The sequence below is a fragment of the Pipistrellus kuhlii genome, unplaced genomic scaffold, assembly GCF_014108245.1.
Source record: "Pipistrellus kuhlii isolate mPipKuh1 unplaced genomic scaffold, mPipKuh1.p scaffold_m20_p_12, whole genome shotgun sequence".
NCBI classification, from domain to species: Eukaryota; Metazoa; Chordata; class Mammalia; order Chiroptera; family Vespertilionidae; genus Pipistrellus; species Pipistrellus kuhlii.
Window position 1 is genome coordinate 18,418,365 of NW_023425427.1, and position 14,143 is coordinate 18,432,507.

Consider the following 14,143-nt stretch of genomic DNA (forward strand, 5'->3'; position numbering starts at 1 on the left):
CAAGCCCTCTTTTATAGTCTATTATAGAGAGATCTTTCCCACTTGAAGGTTATGAAGGAAATCTTAGTGTTTTCTCCTCCCCTTCATCCTTGTGGGAGATTTGATACAGCTGTGCTCTTCACCCATCCTGACTGTCCAGCCCTTAAAATGGGGCAGAGGCCCCTTATTCCAGCAGTTCATCGCCTTCATGGGTGTGGGAGGTGGGAGTCCAAGATAGAAGCCCTGTTAGGGTCAGCTGGACGTAGGAGAGGCTTCCTGGATGCTTGAGTTCCTTTCAGCAAACCAGGAACCAGTTCTCTAGAAAGTTGCTCTTAGTGGGAAGCCTGGACCCATGCAGAGGAGCGTGGAGCGGTCTGGCTGGGCGGATTGGCGCAGCCTGCACCGTGTGCCCTGGCTCTCCCTGATTCTGTGTGTCTGGGCTGAAAGAGCAGGAGTCCTGGGGAGTCTGAGGAGACGATGATTGTAGCTGTCTTTCCCTTGCAGAACCCATTCTAGACATCAGGGCCCTGAGGCTAGTGCTCCGGTGGCCAGGGCAGCCTGTGGGCTGGGACCAGAGAGTTGTCCGGGTGCGGGAAAGCAGAGCACATGGGAGCACATGGCGGCCCCATTTCTCCTGGGGCTTCCTGTTCTCTGGCTCCTCCTTCCGGAGTTTTCAGGCTTCTCTGTTCTATACACATTCTGGTTTGGAGGCTGGTCTCGGTCTGCAGAGCCTTTCCCTCCCGCTTTGGTCATACTTCGCCCAGCCAAGTGCATCTCTTCTACCTTAATAATAGCAGCAGTGGAGCGCCAGGCTGGCTTCCTGCAACTCCGGCTCTTCAGAGCTTTCTTCTGGGTTTTGTCCTTCTAGGTAGGCCCTGGTGGGGGACTCCCCAGGACTCTTGCTTCTGCAAAGTGTTCACCACGTTCTGGAGCAGAGGCCTCTCCTGGCCACCGTGACTTCCAGGTCAGAGTAGCTAGGAAGCCTAATAGAAGGACATCCCAGAACGCTCTGACTTGGGCCGGGCTGCCCGTGGCCGCCTCTCAGCTCTCCTGAGACTACTTGCTTTTCTGTGAGGTGGGTTCTCATCGTATACGGAGATGTCTGTGTTCATTTAAAATTTACTTGGGCCCTTGCTGATGTGGCTCACTAAAAGGTTGCTGGTTTGATTCCCAGATAGGGCACATAGATCTCAGTTGCCGGCTTGATTCTAGTTAGGGGCCTACAGGAGGCAGCTAATTGATGTTTCTCTCACTCTTCATTCCTCTCTAAAAATCAGTAAAAACTGGATGTACATGTGTGTACATACACGTATACCAGCTTGGGGTTTCTGTGCCTTGTGGCATATACCAGAGAATGAGCAACTGTAAGAATTTTTAGGAGTGTTTTGGTCATAAAGCTCAATTTTAATAGTCTTTTAACACAGCTTAAACGTTGTGTTCTGATGGCCTAACCCCATGGTTGGCCAACTCCAACTCGCGAGCCACATGCGGCTCTTTGGCCCCTTGAGAGTGGCTCTTTCACAAAATAGCACGGCCTGGGCGAGTCTATTTTGAAGAAGTGGCATTAGAAGAAGTTTAAGTTTAAAAAATTTGGCTCTCAAAAGCAATTTCAATCGTACTGTTGATGTTTGGCTCTGTTGACTAAGGAGTTTGCCGACCACGGGCCTAACCTAGCAGTGTGAGGGCAAAGGGGCTAATGTGTGGCAATGTAAGCACTGAGCCCAGACCCCTCAGGTCAGGATCTCAAGACAATAGGTCCAGATGCCAGGCTAGGTTCTCTTGCCTCCTGTGCTTTGCCCCAACCCTATGTGTCCTGGCTTTTTTATTTTGCCAGCACACCAGTGTGGAGAACACCCCTTCCCTCCAGTCCTCTGCCACCTTCTCAATGGCAGCAACCTCTGCCTCGAGTGCCACGTCCTCGGGACTCAGCCTGCCGAGCAGCATGAACACAGCGAACAGCCTCTGCCTGGGCGGAACCCCCGTGAGTGCCCCTAGCAGCAGTACCAGAGCCACGCCCTTGGTGACCTCAGGTGTGTGCCCCGGAGCCCTTTCCCGCCTACCCCCTCCCCTCAGAGAGCACTGGATTCCAGGGAGGACACCGAGGTTGGCGGGGCATGGTGAGCAGCCACACAAACCAGAGATCAGAGTCTCCCTCCAGCCCTGCCATTGGCACTTGTCCTCTTTGTTCCGGTGACCTCTTGAATCCCAGTCCTTCCAGCGCTGGTGTGGGCGGAGGTGGGTGGAACTGGTCTTTTGGGATGGGCTCCTTTGGACAGGATTCCTGGCAGCCTTTGTGCTTCTAGCTCGCCAGTCTGTTGTGTTCTCACTCATCCCTGGAACTGTGATGGCAATAGTGACAGAGGCCAGGGAGCTGCTACCATTGGCTGTTTCTGGTCATTTTATGTGACTAATTGCCTGTCAGCCACACCCGAGCAGTCTATGTGGGCCAAACAAACTGTGGTTTAGTAGAAACTGCTAAAACCCGCTTTTGACACGCCCTGTTCCTCTCCTGGCAATGCCCAGCCTCTCTTCCACTCTGAGGAGGTAGATTGTTCCATTGCTTTTCTTTTTCTTTTTTAATTGTTGACACTATTACAGATTTCCACCATTTTCTCTCTCTTTGCCCATCTTTTCCCAGCCTCCCACCCCCCAGTTGTTCTTTTTTTAAATATATTTTTATTCATAGAGGAAGGGAGAGGGAAAGAAAGAAACATCAATGATGAGTGAGACTCATTGATTGGCTGCCTCCTGCACATCCCCTACTGGGGATCTAGCCCTCGACTGGAATTGAACCTGGGATTGGCTGCCTCCTGCAGACCCTACTCGAACCTGGGACCCTTCAGTCTGTAAGCCGCTGCTCTCTTCACTGAGCCGAACTTGCTAGGGCCTCAGTTGTTCTTTATGTTCAGGTTTATCTAGTGCAGTATGACCTTCAGGAGTGGTGGGACGAGTTTCTGTCTCAGTATGGAAACAGCCTGACTGTGGGACTCGTGCTCTCTCCACTTCCTGCTGTGGCCCTCTGTACCTCTCAGCTGCTGTGGCCCCAATTGGGGTAGGACTGTGGCAGGAAGCTTCACGCCCAGCCCCATGACAGCTGAGGAATCTTACTCTTTGAGGTAGCCACTTCATTTGATTTTTGTCTTTATAGGCAAAGCACCCCCCAACCTGCCCCAGGGGGTGCCACCCCTGCTACCCAACCAGTACCTCGTGGGCCCCGGAGGACTGCTTCCTGCCTACCCGGTGAGTGCTGGTGGAGCTGCTGGCCAGTCTGCGCTCCCATCAAGGCAAGGCGCCTTCTCCCAGCAGCTCCTCCTGGTCCCCGTCCTTAGTGTGTCCTGTCCTCCCATCTTGTTTAGGCCCCATATGGGCCTGGGCTTTCCAGGGGACAATGTGTCATCCTTAACACCCTGTATGGTCCTCACGCAGATCTATGGCTATGATGAGCTCCAGATGCTGCAGTCACGGCTGCCAGTGGTGAGTGGGATATGGCAGGGAGGGTTGAGGCTCTTTCACTGGTTCTTCCTCTCTCTGCCTTGATTGCCACCCTGCCTGGCCCGCAGGATACCCAGCCTAAAACTAAGGAACTTGCTTGCATTTGGTAGTTGTAGCTGGTGCAACTATACCTGGGGCATATGGCTGTCCTTTGCTCATCCGAAGAGAACTTAAAGACCATTGGGACCTGGGGCCCCCGTTGGCAGCGCCCCCACCAAATTTTCTTCTTTTACCTCACTCCCTTTTAAACAAAAAAGAAGAAGACACAAGACATGGAGTTGTTTGCCTGTCCCTAGAGTTTTTATAATCTTCTTCAAAGAACCATTCAGTGTCTTTTGCTTCTGAAGTGGCCATTAGTGATGCCTATGATGGCACCTTGCTCTTCTGTCCCTAGCTGAGGGAGTGTCTGGAGCTGACAGACGTTAAGGGCGCCACTGCTCTTTGCAAGAATGCTGGCCCCAGAGTCTTCCTGGTTGGTGCAGCCTCACTCTGAGCCAGGGCTCCCTCTTTATGCTGAGCCTTGCTCCAAGGATGAGCCACTGGGCCTCCCTGGGATGGCCAGGTGAACAGGACTGCAGTGGAGGGCTGTGGGGACAGCCTGCAGGCTCCTGCGTCACCACTCCTTTCTTGGTCTGCTTCCTCAGACTCCTGTTTCCCAGGTTCTTGATAATTTTAGCAGCGCGGGGCATCTACCTGTCACACGGTTGAGAAGTAAATATCTGTTTGGACACTGGCATCCTCTCCACTGGATATGGTACTTCTTATTTCCTGGGGAAGAGGTTTTCTCTCCCCAATGAGGTGTCTTTCCTCAGACTCCTCCCCATTGATGAAGAGTGAGGAAAGACACCTCATTGAAGAGAACCATATCACTCCCCCCCCCCCCCCCCCCCCACACACACACACACACAGGACACAAAGCTCTGGGACCTGCAGGTGTCACTTTCGCCATTCATGCCCAGTGGCTGAAACTCTTGTATCCGTCTGATGAAGTATTTCCAGAGCCAGAGGCTGGTAGCTGGGCTATTCTAACCCACCTGTGCAAACCTACAGCTCATTACAATGCTGCCCAGGGGCCTCCAGACTCCTTGCTGTTGCCCACATCCCCAGAGAAAGGATGTTGGAAATATGATGGCCGACTTCTAGGTTGGTCAACAGAATTTAGGGTCTTTGGGTATGCCTGAGCCTTAGGGCTCTCTGGGGAAACGGGAAGTGGCCCTGATCCCCCTGATACTCATGAAATCTCACAGCAATCTTGCCCAAGAGTCCCAGGGCATCAGGGATGGAATGCAAAATGTGTTCCTGAGTGAGTCTGCACGTGGGTCCTGCTTGGACCCCTAGGAGTGGCTCATTGGAATCCCAGTCCCGGGAGTCATTTGCTTTGAATCATTTGATTCGTCAAAATGATGAATCCCTTTATCATTTTGAGCCTTAGAAGTAATCACCTCTGGGTCTACATGTTGAGATACAGCTTTCATTTTTTCCTTTGGTCATTCCTTAGCCTCTGGCACTTTTTTATTCCTGCTTTTGGATTTTCCCCCTCCTGGGCTTTCTCTAGGCCTGTCTCCAGTTGTGTTCCTCCTAGCGCTGTGCTACCCCAGCCCCGCCTTCTCCTTGGATCCTGGGCTGAGGATGCTACAGGTTTCTTGGAAGCTACCTGGAAAGCAGGAGGGCTCTCCTTGGTTCAGAGGTGATGGATGTCTGGGCCTGCAGCGCTGGGTAGGAAGGGTCGAGGCAGGCCTCCCATTTCCAGAGCTCTGTTGTGTTTTGCCTTCTTGGTACCCCTGGTTCCTGTGGGGTGTTAGTGTTGCCGGGGAGACTGGGTGAGAGACAAGCTCAGCACCTTACCTGGGGTCCTGCTTGTACTTGTGCCTTCCTGGCATTGCTGCCCTGACCCCTGTTAAACCCTTTAAGGCACCTCCTCTCCTACTGACTCCTTTTTAGGTTTCTGCTGTCTGGTCACCTGCTCTTTAGTTTCACATAGGAAATTCCAGCAGAGCTGGTTCTGCCTATGGCATTCACCGGTGTCCATCTGCGGGGTCAGTGGATGTGAGATTGGGCCTCCAATGGCTCTGCCCGTGGGAAGCTGAGGGATTGGTCATTGTGTCTGCTTGCTTTGTGTACAACTTCAACGGGCATCACTGATTTGGTGAATGTGCATGTGACATCCCTGCAGTCTACCATGTCCCAGGATGTGGCATCATAGAGGTCCTGTGCTGCCTGCTGGACCTGCTCTCCAGGGAGGGGGTGTGGCCATTACGCTTACTGAGCCTCTCTGATCTCTCCTAGGATTATTATGGAATTCCCTTTGCTACACCCACAGCCCTTGCCAGCCGAGATGGGAGTCTTGCTAGTAATCCATATTCAGGTCAGTTTGTTCAGGGGATGGGGAGGAAAGGAGTGTGCATCAGAACTGGCCTGTAGCTATTCCCAGGTGTCTGAAAGAGAAGGGTTAAGAGATGCCTGCTAGCTTCCCTTTGGTGAGCTGGCAGCCAGACCCATTCCTGTTTGCAGGAGACAGCCTGGCTTTTTTCCTGGTCGGCTCAGTGCAGTGACTAGAACAGGTATCCTTTTCTCCTAGGTGATATCACAAAGTTTGGCCGAGGTGACTCTGCATCCCCTGCGCCTCCCACCACACTGGCTCAAGCACAGCAGAGCCAATCCCAGGCCCACCACACCCCCCAACAGCCCTTTCTGAATCCTGCGCTGCCACCTGGCTATAGCTACACTGGCCTTCCCTACTACACAGGCGTGCCCAGTGCCTTCCAGTATGGACCCACCATGTTTGTGAGTATTTGTGGGGGTTTAATTCCAGCTACAGGGAGTGAGGGACATGACTTCACTTAGAGTCTCCAGGAATGTTTTGGGCTGGATGCGAGGTTGCTTTCCTACCATTTTTTTATTATTATTCTTAAAAATATATTTTATTGATCTTTTACAGAGAGGGAGAGGGATAGAGTGTTAGAAACATCGATCAGCTGCCTCCTGCACACTCCACTGGGGATGTGCCCCCAACCAAGGTACATGTCCTTGACCGGAATCGAACCCGGAACCCTTCATTCCTCAGGCCAGTGCTCTATCCACTGAGCCAAACCGGTTCCAGCTATTTTTTTACTTTTTAATATTTTTATTGATTTCAGAGAGGAAGGGAAAGGGATAGAAAAATCAATGATGAGGGAACCATTGATTGGCTGTCTATTGCATGCCCCTTACTGGGGGATTAAGCCCACAGTCCGGGCATGTGCCCTTGGCCAGAATCAAACCTGGGATCCTTCAGTCTGCAGGCTGGTGCTCTATACACAGCCAAACCGGGTAGGACTCCTGCTGGTTTTTAGATCCAACATGTGTTGTACTAACACAGGTCCCTTGTGACTATGTCACCTGCTACTTTATGCTAACCCAGGAGTACCTGACCTCCCTCCCCTGCCCTGTTTCTCTAATGCCTCTCCTGCTCACCCTGCCAGGTTCCACCGGCCTCAGCCAAGCAGCATGGTGTGAACCTCAGCACTCCCCCAACACCTTTCCAGCAGGCCAGTGGTTATGGCCCACATAGCTACAGCACAGGTGAGAGGTGCTCCCAGCACGGAGACATGGGTGGGACAGGCTTGCCTTGCTCACACATGCCTCTTGTCCCCTGCCATGCTAGGTTATGATGACCTGACCCAGGGGACAGCAGCGGGAGACTACACCAAGGGTGGCTATGGTGGATCATCACAGGCACAAAGCAAGTCTGCAGGTTCTGGGCCTGGCAAAGGTAGCGTCTGTCCCTCCTTTCCAGGACTGAGGCCCAGAGTAGTTGTCTCCTCCTCACGCAAGGCTATCCCAGAATGCCCTGGAGATGGGGAGGCTGGAGTTAGGACCAACTGCTGTGGGAACACCTGCTTTTCCTCCTAGGAGTGTCCGTGTCTTCAAGCACCACTGGCCTCCCTGACATGACTGGTTCTGTCTACAATAAGACTCAGGTAAGGGAGGAAGAGATGGGTGTGTGAGGGATGCAACCCAAGATGGTCCTCATGGTTGTCTCTTTGCCCTGCAGACTTTTGATAAGCAGGGATTTCATGCAGGGACCCCTCCACCGTTCAGCCTGCCCTCGGCCTTGGGTTCCTCAGGGCCCCTGGCCCCTGGAGCAGCTGCTGGTTATGCACCCCCACCATTCTTGCACATCCTTCCTGCCCACCAGCAGCCTCACTCACAGCTGTTACACCACCACCTTCCGCAGGATGCCCAGGTGAGCCAATGATGGAGGCAGACACCCTGTCCTGGGTTGGGGGTTCTGCTCCAGCCTTGACAGCTTTCTCTCCTCCTCAGAGTGGCTCAGGTCAGCGCAGCCAGCCGAGCTCCCTGCAGCCCAAGTCACAAGCCTCCAAACCTGCCTACGGCAACTCTCCATACTGGACAAACTGAACCCTGAAGAGGGGTGGGCTGGGGCAGGGCTTACCCTGGGCAGGAGATACCACATGGAGCCCGATTCTGGGAGCCCAGTACCTTTTCCTAGAATTTGAGACGTGTAACTGTGTCAGCCAAGCCTCAGTGGGGAGCCTTCCTCCCAGACTCGCTATTGTATGTAATGTATTTATGTATGTATTTGTAAATGTGACAGAAGTCTTAGGAGAGTGGGGGGGTCTTCCCCACTCAAGCCCCTTTTTGCTGTAGCAAAATAAGCCCCCTCTCCCCTCCTACCTCCCACATAGCCCCCCTGCCAGGAGGCTTCAAGGGGCAGTGCCTGGAAGGGCTGGTTTAAGGCATTTGGGTAATGGGATCAGGTACCAATGAAGAATCACGACTTATCCCCTTATAAACCATTATATGAGTTTTTCCTTCCTTGTGTAATTACTTTATCCCTCTATTTGAGAAACTTGTCCTTTTGTCATTTGTTTACTGTTCCTCTCCTGCCAAATCTTGATCTGGGAATAGCGGAAATATCCCCCCTGCTCAACATGAAAGTGGCACCTGTTTGTCTTCATATAGAGCAGGGGTATCTGCTTCTGGCCTGCTCTTGTCCCCAGGGACTTGCCTTCCTCTGGCTGGCCATTTTAATAATAATCCGAATTTGTGCTCAGAAGTGTTAAGCCAGGTGTCAGCTCCCCTTTTTAAAAATCAGATAACGTTCCACAAGAGCACGTCTCCATGCAAAGCTCCTCTTCCAGTTGTCCTGAACCAGGTGGGCGACTGCTTCAGGGTTTTCTCTTTTGCCCAAAGTCCACCTAATAAAGTTCTGAGAGCATGCCCAGTCTGTGTGTGGTGTAACTGAAGGAGAGTTTAGGGCCGAGGCCCTCTCCTTATAGTTCCAGGGACCTTTGGACTTCACAGGGCTGAAGTAGAGCTCACGTGGTCAGTCTTCTTGGCAACAGGTGGAGGGTTTAAACTGGTCCTCTCTTTGCTGGGCCCTTCTCTTGCCTTGTTTCCAAATAGCATTCAAGGAAATGATTTCGGCTAAAAAGACAGCAAACGTTCCTGACAAGGCACAGGCAGTGTTTCCCGGTTTACTTTCTTTTCTTGTAGCTCCATAACAGTCTCTTATTGGGTCTGTCAGCAGAAATAGCTGGGCAGGGTAATTTCTCTTCCAAAGGAGCAAAGGTAAAAATTGCAACCACAATTCTAGGCCGGTGAGAGAATAAGTTTGAACAGCTAAACCTTTGCTTTTCGTCAACCAAACAATCTTGATTGACAGTCAAGGCTGTGGTGGAACATGTGACTAGGGAGTCAAGGTGGTATGAAATAGGTAAGTGCACCCTAGCTGGTTTGGCTCAGTGGATAGAGCATCAGCCTGCGGACTCGGGGTACTGAGTTCAATTCCAGTCAGGGCATGCACCTTGGTTACATGCTCCCTGGCCCTGGTTGGGCTGCATGTAGGAGACAGCTAATTGATGTCTCTCTCTCCTTTCCACTCTCCCTAAAAACCAATGGAAAAGTATCCTTGGGTGCGGAGTAACAAAAAAGGAAAGAAAAAAAAAAAAATAGGTTAAGTAGATCCTGGGCAAAATGTGTTGCTTCAAGTCAAGGTAGTGTGCCTGGATTATAGTCTTTACCTTTTCTACTTTTGCCTCTAAAATCATTTCATCAGATCAGAGAGGTTCTGCTGTTAATCCAGTTTGGGATCCTAGCTTAAAAAAAAAGGTAAGTGGCCCTGGCCAGCATGTCCAGTGGTTAGAGCGTCAGCCTGCACACTGAAGGGTTTCCGGTTTAATTCCTAATCAAGGGCATGTACATGGACTGCAGGTTCAATCCCCAACCCTTGTCAGGGCGCATATTAGGGAGGCAACTAATCGATGTGTCTCACATTGATGTTTCTCTCTCCTCTCTCCCTTCCACTCTCCTTAAAAATCGAGAAAACATCCTCAGGTGAGGATTAACAACAACAAAAAAAGGGGAAGGAGGGGGGAGTAAAGGTCCAAACTGAAACTAAAAGGGAGTTTTCGTTAAACTGGTATCCTGCCTGCTCCTTGCTTTTAGCAGCAGGAAGTCAGGAAGAGAGGTGACAGTGAAAACAAAGGCCTCCTAAGGAGGGCAGTGGAGCACCTCCATCCCTTCCACTGACCTAATTGTGCCGCTGGCAGACTGTGTCCTATTTCAGAATTAAGGTTAACAAATGGCTGTCTTTAATAACCTTTATTTAAGTTGGGTAAGGACTGGGGATATTTAGTCTGCAAGGTGAGCCGAGCAGAATGTTATTAAAGGCAGGTCAGCAAGAGTTGGTTTTTATTTTAATTTTTCAGCTGAATCCGAGGCATAATCTGCAAGGGAACAGTGGAGATACTAAGACCTTTTAATTTTAACACGAGAAAAGAAAGAAGAGGGTCATCCCATGGGGAAGTAGCAATACAGGTATATTTTATTTCACATTTTATTAGTAGACAGATGGGCAGAAAAAGACAAAATAAACCACTAAAGGGAAATTCAACACAAAATTTATCAGATAATCTTTTCTCATAAGTTAAACTGAAGAAAAACATCTACAATTTCAGCTAAGAAAATTATTAAAGTCAGGTCTGACCTGCTGGTTTTAGAATAGTTGAAAATTGCATCTGAATTTGTGAATGTAAACCTTTATCAGCGTGGGAGGGGTGGAAAGTTAATTTTCAGTGGAGGACTACACTTTTCCCCTTCAATCTCTTACCATGTATGTCCCAAAAAATAAGGAAACCAGCAAATAAACAAATAATTACCAGGGAGAGGAAAGAAGAGACTACAAAAAAGAAAAAGTCTGGCTAATAGAAGAGAGCTCTGGAATGATATGAAATAGAGGGGAAGACTTTGAGAAGCAACAACAGAATCATGATGATCTACTTTCTCCACCCAGCCCCAAAAAACACAGACTTGAAGAGCACCCAGAGAGGCCTCCGCTAGAATCGAAGGAATTAAAAAATGCAGGATTTTGAGCTCATTATACCAAATCAGCACAAGGGTACTCACAAGGTTCCACTGGAGATCGCCACTCCTAAAGTTACAGTAAGCTCAAGTTTTCTTTTGCCACAGGATGTGTTCTCAAGTCAGAGCTCTGGAACCATCACCTGGGTTTTACAAGTCAGTGTGAGCTATCAGAATGTCTACGTGCTACCAAATCACCACACTCCAGTCTTCTGATTGTATTCTATCAGAGGCAAACCCAGCCCTCACTGTTACACCCCACAGGGCTGGGAGGTACCACCTCCACCTGGCTCTCTGGCTCCCTGAGTCAACGTGCAACAGGCCAACAGGGCCTAATGGGACCAGGCTGAACAGCATAGCACCTCCCACGTTGCCAACATGCCTGGTCTGCCCTGGGAAAGAAATGCTTTAGCAGTAAGTGGGGAAGGGGGTACAGCGGCTTAATTATAGGGCTCTATAAAACCAAGCTACCTGCTGTGAACGTCGGGGAGGAGGGTTTGTTGAGAGGGTAGAGAATAATCGGCATTATGAGAGACTTTGGGCTCCATTAAGATTTGCAGGTTATTCGGAAGCATGACTTAAGTATGAGGAGCAAAAACATAGTTTTAACATCCTTAAGAGTTTGCAGTCCGTGTTTTATCTCAAAGAGTTATTTACTGAATCTGAGTCACTAGATTCAAGGGTACAAGTAGTCCTGGCACCGTGGAACTTGGACAGATTCTGGGAGCAGGCTCACTATTCCCACTTTAACCTTAACACGTTAAATGTTTTCACTTAATACTAGACCAAACTTCAGAGGCCAGAGGGGGTTGCTGGGAATTAGCACGTTTTGGAGAGTTTGAAGAGCGAATGAAAACCCTGAGATCAGAAAGGAAGGAGGAGCTAAGGAAGTAAGCATCACCTATTCTGTTCTAGAATCTATTCTACCTCGTCCCTCATCAACCCTTTTGTTCTTTCTGAGCTAAGATTTGAAGAAAAGGAGTTGACACTAGTGCACAGGGACCTGAAGTAGGATTATAGTCAGTCTTTGCTGTATTTTCCTCCCAAAACCTGGGATTTTACATTAACAATTTTCCCCACTGAAAGAACACTGCCCTTATATGAACTGGCCCACTCCCATAAGAAACAGAAATCACTGCCAAGTTCTGAAGTCCCTGGTTGGTGAAGGCTGATGGAGCTCAGAATTGATTGAAGTAACACATGATTGAGACCAGGGACATCAAAGCTGCAGCCATTGCACAGAAGGAAGATCTAGCATCACCCAGACTGCCTGCAGCCAACTCCCTGGGCAGAAGAGTCTCAAGAAACCCAAGGCAAGTTCCATGCACAATTCTTGCACTTCACAGCCAGACAGTACATTGGAAGAAGAGCAAAGTCCAGGTTACAGCCAATGAGAAAGGTAACTGGTCACTCTTGTCTCATTTATCCACAGATATCACTAGCTCAATGAAAACCAAAATTGTAACACATGCACTTAGTATTAATACTGAGTAATTAAAACTGGCTACTTAAAAAAAATATATCCTCATGGTGAGTGTATCTTTGACGGAAAGGCCTTGTTAAATAAATAAAACGGATGTTCTCTCTCCCAACAGTGGTCACCAGTAGTTTTGACCCCCTCCAGCCCAGCAGCATCAACCAAAATTGGCATAATGATTTTATCTCTTTGTTGCCATCACCAAGACTCCCCCACAACTCCCTGGGGTGGGGGTGGGAGAAGAACAACTCTGCCTTTAAAATAAATAGCAATCAAGTGCTCAGTTCTATGTAAAGTATGAATATTTATTTCAGGCTTTAGATCCCAATCAATTTCAAAAACCAAACTCTGATTTCTTTCCTCAGAACAGCTGAGACCTCTGTGTTAGGATGATTTCCTGGAGGCTGAAGGGGCGAGGTGCCCTTAGGAACACATTTCATCAGTCTTAGCACAGAGTCCCTGATGCCCGCCGTACCCAGACTTAAGAACTGGAAAGAAACAAAATTCACCAACATGGGGCGGAACAAATGTGCACACACTAATGTAAATGGAGCCGCTAAACCTTGGCAAAAATTTTGAAGTTTGTCTTGTGGGATTTTGGGGGGTTGTTTCCATTTTCTCTTCCTACCCAGCATATGCAGCACTTGTGAACTCCCAATGGGTTCCCAGCTTTAAACACATTAAACATCTTGATGAAAGACTATTTAATTCTTCAAGAATCTAAAAACAGACCAAACGTGTTTTGCTGTGAACACTTTGTAGAGACGAAGTGAGGCAGGGGTTTGGGTTTAAAGGGGGGAAAATCAATACAGTGATGGAAGGGTAGAGAATGCAAGAATTCGGACATTCTGTGGAGGATTACCTTCTCTTCATTAAGAGGTCCATAGAAGGAGCGAACTGAGATCCACCAGGGGAGTCGGCAGGAGCCGTGTGTTTGTTTTCCCCACCCCCTGTGATAGGTTTTTGCTGAGGGGCCACTGCTAGGTCCCCACTTGCTCCCCTCCCTTTGGCCTGAGATGGCAGGGCAGTACAGGGGCTTCGAAGGAGCAGGTCACGACTCCTCATTCCCAGAATCGTCGTCGTCATAACAGTCGGCATCTTCCTCCTCCTCATCTTCATCATCAATGTCATCGTCGTACAAGTCGTCATAAAGCAAATCTGAGCTGTTGTCATTGGAAGGCACTTTAGTTTTGATGCAATATTCCGCCAGGGTCGTGGGGACTTTCACTCCATCCTTTTCTGCTTCGGCTTTAGTGGCTGAAACCTGTTTTCTGAAGGAAGAGGGTAGTTTATGTATGTGTTTTGAAGATGAGTTTATAATTGGTGTTTCTATATAAGATTCCTTATAACTCAGGTTTCTAAACTTTTAGTGCCTGCCTGAAAGCCTCTCTTACCCCAAAAGCAGTCAGCCTCTCAGGCGCCATTCTGAAGGATGCTTAATAATGACCTTTTGAAAAGCAAATCTTAAATACTGATCATACAGCAATTTTCTCAGATATTTTTTCTCCTGTTTGTCTCTCATCAATGTCCTTTTTAAAAAAATATTTTTTATTGATATCAGAGAGGAAGGGAGAAAAATATCAAGGAGAATCATGGATTGGCTGCCTCCTGCACCCCCCCGCCCCCCACTGGTGATTGAGTTCACAACCTGGGCATGTGCCCCCGACCAGAATCGAACCCTGGATCCTTCAGTCTGTAGGCCAACACTCAATCCAGAGCCAAACAGGCTAGGGCACATCAATGTCTTTTAAGACCTGATTGATGCCTCTTAATTTCCCAAATCAGAATTTATATTCAAGCAATGTAAAACTACTTACAATTCTCTTGACA

General features: G+C 49.1%; 2 protein-coding genes across 13 annotated transcripts in view; one reads left to right on the forward strand and one right to left on the reverse strand.

The window, feature by feature from the left end:
- The window catches only part of UBAP2 (ubiquitin associated protein 2), a 71,723-nt gene extending 63,029 nt beyond the window's left edge, over window positions 1-8,694 (forward strand). For 10 of the 11 annotated variants that reach the window (XM_045580053.1, XM_045580054.1, XM_036433540.2 and 7 more), the window contains 10 exons: window positions 1,814-2,009; window positions 3,128-3,219; window positions 3,406-3,453; window positions 5,758-5,836; window positions 6,050-6,255; window positions 6,933-7,032; window positions 7,115-7,222; window positions 7,363-7,430; window positions 7,505-7,696; window positions 7,777-8,694. In XM_045580053.1, the coding sequence (XP_045436009.1) occupies window positions 1,814-2,009; window positions 3,128-3,219; window positions 3,406-3,453; window positions 5,758-5,836; window positions 6,050-6,255; window positions 6,933-7,032; window positions 7,115-7,222; window positions 7,363-7,430; window positions 7,505-7,696; window positions 7,777-7,872 (1,185 nt within the window). In that variant the 3' untranslated portion in view covers window positions 7,873-8,694. The remainder of the gene's footprint in view (window positions 1-1,813; window positions 2,010-3,127; window positions 3,220-3,405; window positions 3,454-5,757; window positions 5,837-6,049; window positions 6,256-6,932; window positions 7,033-7,114; window positions 7,223-7,362; window positions 7,431-7,504; window positions 7,697-7,776) is intronic. The other variant, XM_045580056.1, reaches the window with a different exon arrangement.
- Window positions 8,695-12,597: 3,903 nt separating this feature from the next.
- The window catches only part of UBE2R2 (ubiquitin conjugating enzyme E2 R2), a 63,310-nt gene continuing 61,764 nt past the window's right edge, over window positions 12,598-14,143 (reverse strand). For both annotated transcript variants that reach the window (XM_036433551.2, XM_036433552.2), the window contains one exon: window positions 12,598-13,584. In XM_036433551.2, the coding sequence (XP_036289444.1) occupies window positions 13,365-13,584 (220 nt within the window). In that variant the 3' untranslated portion in view covers window positions 12,598-13,364. The remainder of the gene's footprint in view (window positions 13,585-14,143) is intronic.